Genomic DNA, 7,829 nt, shown 5'->3' with positions numbered 1-7,829 from the left:
CTTTGCTTAGCTATTGTTGTTTTCCTACAAATACTCGAACTAACTTAGGCATCTGATGGCCTTCGGTTTGCACAAACACTATGGCCGTCACCCTCAGGGCCATGCCCACTGATCATCTCTTTGATCAAAAACTACCGTCAGATTCAAAAAAATAAAAGTAAAACATCAAATTCAAAAAAGCCGTCTTGTTTACTCTTTTCTTTTGCACTGTTTTATTTTGTCTTTTTTCGTTTGTTTGTTCGAATGTGTAAAGAAGATATGAAACGGGTCTTGTGGGCGATAGATCAAATACACACAATCTTTTATTGGAAATGAAGTTGGATATATAAATTTTCATTATAAACACAAGTCAAAGAGAATCATAAAAGCAAAGCCTTTACAAATGAATGTACAACAAGATTTAGAAGCTAAATATGGGCATTAGCCAAGAAACCCTACTTAGAGCCGCAAATTGGGTAAACGTATGTACCACAAACTGCATTTGATCATCCATATCAATTAGTGCTCTGCTTCAACTTGGATCAAAATATTACAAATCCTAGATCAAGCTCCCATTGGAAAGATGAATGAATAAATTAACAATCAACTCATTACAACATCACAATACGGTAAACACAACTTCGTCAATGGAAGGAAGATTAAAGGACAAATTCAAGAGCAAATAGACTAAAGATTTAATAGTGATCTAGGCTTTTTTCCAGAAGGAAAGAGCTAAAATGGTTCTTCCTTTCCATCCCTGCAGAATCCAATGGCCATCTTCATCAATCCTAAAATCATTATGATAACCCATAAACTTCAAAATTCTCTTCATTTTCTTCAAAAGCTCTTGGTCTACTGGGAGTTGCTTGAACCCAGCCCTCACATTCCTAACCTGCCACTGCTTGTATGTCTCAGGCCTTTCAACTCTTTCCAGTCCCTCACACGCTACGACATTCAATATGTCCCTGCCATATACATATTTTTCGAACATCAGCCGCCGTTCATCTTCACGAGGAACACTGGCCTCAAACACATCAAACAGTGCAGAGAAGTGGAAGAGTGCCTCTCTGAACCGTGTGACAAAGAAGGGTGAATTGTATGTCCCATTGACAACCCCATGAATGAATAGGTTTGGATTAATTTTCTTGATCAACTTTAGGACAATGTCTCTTGGGCTGTTCACCATCACTGTCTCATCAGGTATGTGCTTTAGTCGGTTCATACAATTGACCACAATCACCTCATTTCTGTCAATTTTAAGATCCTCAAATTGGATTGTTTCCCACTTCTGAGCAATGACATTGTACTCAAATGGGACATTAAATCTCTCAGCATATTTTTTCAGGCGACGCCCCGTCTCTTCAACCCTTTCTGTAGGTCGGAAACCTGGTTGGGGAAGCTCAATTGCTGTGATACGAAGCTTAGGAGGTCCACCCGGTCTCTTGGAGAGATGTTGGATAAAGCAGGGCCATTGGAAACCATAAGAAATGCCAAAATCAATAACATGAAGCCTAGTTGCTTTTTCTGCTAGTTTCAGAATTGTTTTGTTCGCCAAGAAATGTGACACCGTCTTGAAAGGGGATGAAGTAACAAATACCTCATAAGCTTTTAAGATTTCAGCAGCTGATATCTGCATACTAACAAGGAAAGAGTATGATGGAGTTCTGGCTCCAGCCAAGCGTGCCTCTAGGCCATCCGCAAAGTAATGAGCTAATCTCTGGTTAGCATCACCATAGGGGGAAGAATGCTGCCTTATCTGCTTGAGTAGTTCACTTGCAGTTCTTTGGTCATAGCTTGCCACAGCTTGTGCACATTGAGTTAACAGTGTGCTCAAATCTACTAGTTCCCAGTTGTTATTCTGTTTCTTTGAACGCGCTGTTTTAGATCCTTTTTGCTTGTTGCGCTGCAACTTCCCACTTCCCACAGTTATCAAAGATTCATCAGGAGAACACGACTCAAACTCATGATTCCCATGACAAAGTAATACCTCATCAAACATTTCTTGCGGCTCCGAGTCATCAGCAAAAGCAACTGGCTGCTTGTTGCTTCTGCCTTCTTCTGGATAATCAGCATCCTCCCTTTGATTATTTTTCTTTCCCTTTGATCCATTTGTTGACTTGTAGCCATCATTGTCTGGCGTTGTCATCAGTATGTTAGTACTTGAAGGCCACTGATCAAGACCCGGAAGCATTAACCGGTACCCCTCCAGTTTTACATTTGGAAGGAACTTGCTTGCTTCCCCTAACCCTCCAAAATGCCCAAGACTTTGCATCTCAGAAAGTGAATCTGAAACCAAACCAGCATCTGATAGGGACTGAACAAGAGAAGATTGGACATGTGAAGCTTCTGAACGATCAAAAACCCAGTTTGTCTTCACAGCAATAGAGCCATTACTGCTATGACAACTATGTGGGGAATCATCATCTGAGTTCTCAAAGCTTTGGTGCACAGAAAGAGGGGGTTGCTTGGGTGAAGGATGGTCATTCTGATTAAGGACATCATAGAAAGATTTTTCAGCAGCTTGGAGGGCCAAACAGTCCTGCAACATGCAGGGCTTACCCTCAAGGTCTTCTTCTAGAATATCACTTATGTACTTAATCACAGGATGATTGTACTCACTAATGTCAATAGCATCTCCATCTGAACCAGAGCTCAAAGAAGTATTTGAATCACTAAGGTGGTCCAAATTGGTTGAAAGGCAAACTGGACTTGTGGATTCTTGATTTACTTGGATGGAACCCATTTACCAGATTCTGATTAGAATAGAATGAAGCTGAGCCTTGCCCAAAATTGAATCTTTCCATGGAAAGAATATCTTTCAAGAAGGGTATCCATAAAAACAATCTATCAACCAATTTACCTGGTGAGATTTTTACTTTTTCAAGAAACCCGACTGTGATATGAAATTTTGGAATAGAAAGGAAATTGAAATGAATATTGGAATCTCAAGTGATGAGACTCACCAAATAAGAACTTGACCCAATTGGACGAGTGAGAGATACCCAGAACACAAACAGATAGCAAGATTCAGATTTGCCCAATATCAGCAAACTAGTCTATGTTATGAACAGAAAAATGATTGAACAAACAAAAATTGAATAAAATGCAGAAACTTCTGGAATAACTAAGAAATATAGCAGAGTACCTCACACCTGAAGAAAATCATAATTACCAGACAGCTTTAATGGACTCCGGACGTGTATATATACATAGGAGAATATGCTTATACTCTGCGAAAGAACAGAAGCTGGAAGATCCATCTTCATAGCAATGAACCTTCTGGGAAGGCCTCGTTGAACCAGCCGCCACTTTTGTATATTATTACAGTTGTAGACCACATAGGATAGCCAATGAGGTTTTGACATCAAGTGTTTTCAAGTTTCTGGGAGAGTCGAGGACCACACATTAAAGTCAAATCCATGCGTGATTGACAATTAACAAATTAACGTTGGAAAGAGTGAAGATTGAGTACGTGAATTTTTAAGGAGTTGGTTTATGTGAAATGGAAAAATATATAAATATAATTATAGCAGTTCCTCCCTTCTCATGCTTATCTCCTAAATCAAACTACTGTTTAGGTACTAAATAAAAGTGAAACATCACATGTTGGTTCTAAGACAACTTTCACAAGTCCCCATCTTGTTTTAGTCTTCCCTTAGCAATTTCTTTTTTCTTTTTTTTTTTAATTCTTGTTAAGATACACTGACCAATATTATTTTATACGACAAGTATGTTTTATTATAATTAATTAACATTTTAGCTTTAGATTAGTTGTCTTTGCTTGATGAAAATTTTCGGTGTGATGTTAAATACATAGAATTTCGGGAGACTTTGGAAAATGCCAAAGGAAAGAGAAATTTTTTAAAAGAAGCTAAAATTGATAAAATTGCCCTTATTTATTTTTAGATTTCCTAAGAAATCCTTTATATTTGCATGTCTTTAGTTTGAAAGTTGAGAGGTTTTTCTGTCTTTTTTTAAAAAGCTTTGGCTTTTTTCAAAATGAAAGTTTTTTTATAGCTAAAACCTAAATTTACGTAGAATTTCAAGGTCAACTCAACTCATTCTCTCTCTTTTTTTCTTTTCTTTTTTTTTTTAATTTAGTACAAGTGATAGTCTAAACTAAATGGGAGAGGGATTTCTCACACACACATAACTCTGGCGTCATGGGAATTCGAACATGAGACCTTTGGTATGCAAGTCAAAGTCCTTTTTCACTGAGTTAGACCCTGTTGGCAATCTCCTTTTGATTTTCATCACATAAGGATGAGCATATATTTTTTGTTGACCCAAAAATATATATTATAGAATTTTCCCGCTGGGAGTTCCAAATAAGACCATCTTCAAGATTGAGACGGTTACCTACATTTGTTGTCCAAGGAAGTTGGTTTTATACAGAGAGCATGGTCATTGAAACTCTCAAAGGACAAGAGCACCATTTTTTTTGGGTTACATTGGAGGAAAGAATCCACCAACACTGTGGTGGGAACGCATTCGCAAAGCACCAAGGACGGTCCTTAGAAGGGACTAACCTGGGCTATAGCACAGGTGAGTTGTTATTTTATCAACCTTAAATTTAATTTAGCCCACCCATGCTTACTAATGACAATCATGTCACACTCATATCCAAAGACTTGCAGGTTCAGCGTTCATTCAACAATGCACTCAAAGAAAAGAAGATGAGACAAAATAATGAATTGAATTCCCTTCGACTATTCCAGGACATTCTTGTGTAGGACATCTATATAAAGTTCTCTCTAAAATGAAAAGTATTACCTTCTTGTTATTACTTTTTTAGCCTACTGCCAACTTTTATATATATATATATATTTTTTTTTTATGCACAATCTATTGCTAATTTTCTCTTCACTGATAACCCTATTCACACATAATCCCTTTAAGTGAAAAAAAAAATTAAATAAATAAAAGAACGAATTGGTACACTGCAATAGATGCACCTTTATGTTCCACTCTCTAGTGTAAATTTAGCCCATCCCAATTTAAAATCCTGAACCCATCCCTGAATAGCACCAGTTTATTTACTTGTATATAAAGCATCAATTAAAATCAAGTTTTATTAAATTCTTATATACGATGGGAATTGACATTTTGTATCAAATGTATAATGATAGCAAACAAAAATGTGTGATGTTGTTTGGACAGTGACTGGCAGCTCAATTAGTCAAAAGTAACTGTAAACACGAATTTCCTGCGACAAATGAGACAAGAACATGTGTACAAAATAATTTTGTATTAATGAAATTTAGGGTTACAATCTCTGTATTGAATCCTCTGATTCTATCTCCAAAGTGTTTAAAGAAAATTTCTGTTTGATACAAGGGTCGTAGAGACTTGATCTTGATCAAAAAGGTAGCACGAAGCTTGTTTGGTGTTCGAGATTTTTCTAGATTGGAGGAACCAGCACCTATTTGTTGTGCTTGATGGCTCTTCCAAAGTAGGGTGAAGAATGCAGAGAGTTTTCTGTTTCTTCTGAATGATAGGTTTTTCTGACCCATTCTTTCTTCTTGAGGCTTCCTATTTATAGGCTATTGTAGGATGCTTGACCTAAATAACTTTCCCTATTTAAAACCTTGTTTTGTAGGATTTTGATTTGATTTAAATCAATTCCCATAATCTGGCAATTTAACCAGATTATCTTCAATTAATTGACCTGATTAATATTTGATTTAAATCAAAGTCAATCACAGAAGATTCTTTCCTTTAATTTTGTCTTCATCTTGAACCGTCTGATGCACTCCGTCTGATGTCGCTATGTGTCATTTTTGACAACTAATCCGATTTTGATGAATCACACACTACATGGGCGAATTACGAGGCCCACGATTTAATCCACCGAACCCTAATTATTTTCTTGTCCAATGGAATTTATTGCACCAAAATTTCTTTGTCTACAGTGACCAAAATATATAGAATAATGAAATTAACTAAAACATTGTAATTCTCCAACTCCAACAACAATAAAAAGAATATAAAATTAGTTAAATACCCATTCCTAGACATAGTTTTATAAAGAAACCATATACCATTTAATGTATATAAACACACCCAAAAAAAAAAACTCAAAACTCACAACTATTACATTTTTTAGTTTAATTAGTTAAATGAAATACTTTTTTTTTACCCTTTTAGTATTAAATTAGTTTTTTTGAAAAATTCTAGGGCTCTCTCTCTCGTCTCTCTCCCTTTGCGGAAACCAGGTTGGCCGACAATCTTGGTGCTCCAGCCACGGCAACCGTGAAACCGATAGGAAAAGGACCGGCCAGGGTCGGCGATCACGTCTGTTGTTTTCGAGTTTTCCGACACCATTTCCGGCTACTCCAGCGTTTGTCTCCAGTTCGAGAGGGAGGATGAGAAGGTGGAAGACTTTACCTCAGTTTCTCTTCTCTTCTATCCATCTAAAGCTTCCCCATTTGTTTTTGCTTCACAATTCAATCCCAGACCACACCTTTCAGGTACACTTCACGAAGCTCCCCTATTGCTTTCATTTTAATTAATTATGTTACTATTCTTCTTTGTGATGGAATGGAATGGAATTTGAGTGCTTGTTATTAATTTCATGTGTTAACATGTTCACTACATACTTATGATGATCCGAAAAAGAAGAAGAAGAAGATTTTGATATTTGGGTTAAATTTGGCTTCTGTTCTTTTGATCACTATGTGGTTCCTTTTCATTTTGCTGGTTTTGCTTTTGGTAATTTTGGTTAGGCTTTCTTTTTTATGGGTTTCTTATTTTCTATGTTAGGAACCTGTGATTGATCTAGAATGGTAATTTGTTTATGAGCAAGACTGGTAATTTGGATTTTGTCGTAGGTTAACTCAAGGCTTTGGCTTTGGAGACAGAGGAACCAACCAACCAAGCTATGGCTACATATTTCCAAAATTTAAGCAACCAAAACTTGTTGAACCCCTCCTATGTAGAGGATGAGAAACTTGCTTCTTATCCTGAACCCCCGCCAACATAATGATGTATCTAAATCAAGCTTCATATGTTGCTGGATTCTACTCTGAAGTCTTGCTCGGCGGCTCTTTCTCTCCTCACAAATATGCTGATTCTGATGGTGGCAGGAATGAAATGATGTTGTTAGCTTCCAGTAAGTGGTATGAACAGTTGTTATATTGTTCATACCCTACAACTGAGTTGATTTCTATGACATAGTATTAACAGTGTACTTCTATGACATAGTATTAACGTATTTTCAGTAACAAAGCATGCTATATATTTTGCTCTATATATAGTTGTGCACTTGAAGTTTATGATATGCATAATGTGATTTTTACTAGGAAGATAGTTTTATGACATAATATAAACAGGGTACTTTTTTTTTTTTCTTGTAGAGGTTTTTCCTTTTGCCTGTGCGATTGTTTCTGGTGAAACTGTGGACAATTGGAGGTGGTTTTTGCAAAGGATATCGGATGTCTTGCTTGAGTTTTTTTGTATGAAATGGTATTAACAATGTATTTTTATGAAATGATATTAACATTGTACTTCTATAAGTATTTTTATGACGTGGTATTCATAATGTACTTCAATGACATGCTATTAACAATGTACTTCAAGTTTGCTGGGCCTTTTTTTTTTTTTTTTTGTGGTCAAATCAGAGTTGGACTTACTGGGCCTATTTTGCTTTCTTTTTTTTAAAATTTTTTGTATTGGGCTTGTTTTAAGTTAATCAATGGCAGATATATAATTTATAGGAACTTCAACACTCATTTTTTAGATAGTAAATGATTTTTGGATGTGTTTCTAAAGTGTATTCCATATAAGGTTTTTTTATAATTTCAGGTCCTATTTTAGGTATATTACTAAAGCGATATGTTGGAGAATTGTCT

The 7,829-nt window shown here is 36.2% G+C and overlaps 1 protein-coding gene across 1 annotated transcript; it reads right to left on the bottom strand.

Annotated features, from left to right (window-relative positions):
• Positions 1–362: 362 nt before the first annotated feature.
• LOC18778130 (scarecrow-like protein 30) lies at positions 363–3,290 on the bottom strand. The gene has a single exon (XM_020553929.1). It carries the CDS (start codon positions 2,720–2,722, stop codon positions 686–688), a length of 2,037 nt encoding a protein of 678 aa, XP_020409518.1. The 5' UTR covers positions 2,723–3,290; the 3' UTR covers positions 363–685.
• Positions 3,291–7,829: the final 4,539 nt, after the last annotated feature.

The sequence above is a fragment of the Prunus persica genome, unplaced genomic scaffold (assembly GCF_000346465.2).
Source record: "Prunus persica cultivar Lovell unplaced genomic scaffold, Prunus_persica_NCBIv2 scaffold_35, whole genome shotgun sequence".
Lineage (NCBI taxonomy): Eukaryota > Viridiplantae > Streptophyta > Magnoliopsida > Rosales > Rosaceae > Prunus > Prunus persica.
Note: the sequence above shows the minus strand (reverse complement) of the source record. Positions and strands in the feature narration are given on the sequence as shown.

Bases quoted from the DNA above. Each gene is read 5' to 3' on its own strand.
- LOC18778130 (XM_020553929.1), bottom strand. From the start codon at position 2,722: ATGGGTTCCATCCAAGTAAATCAAGAATCCACAAGTCCAGTTTGCCTT.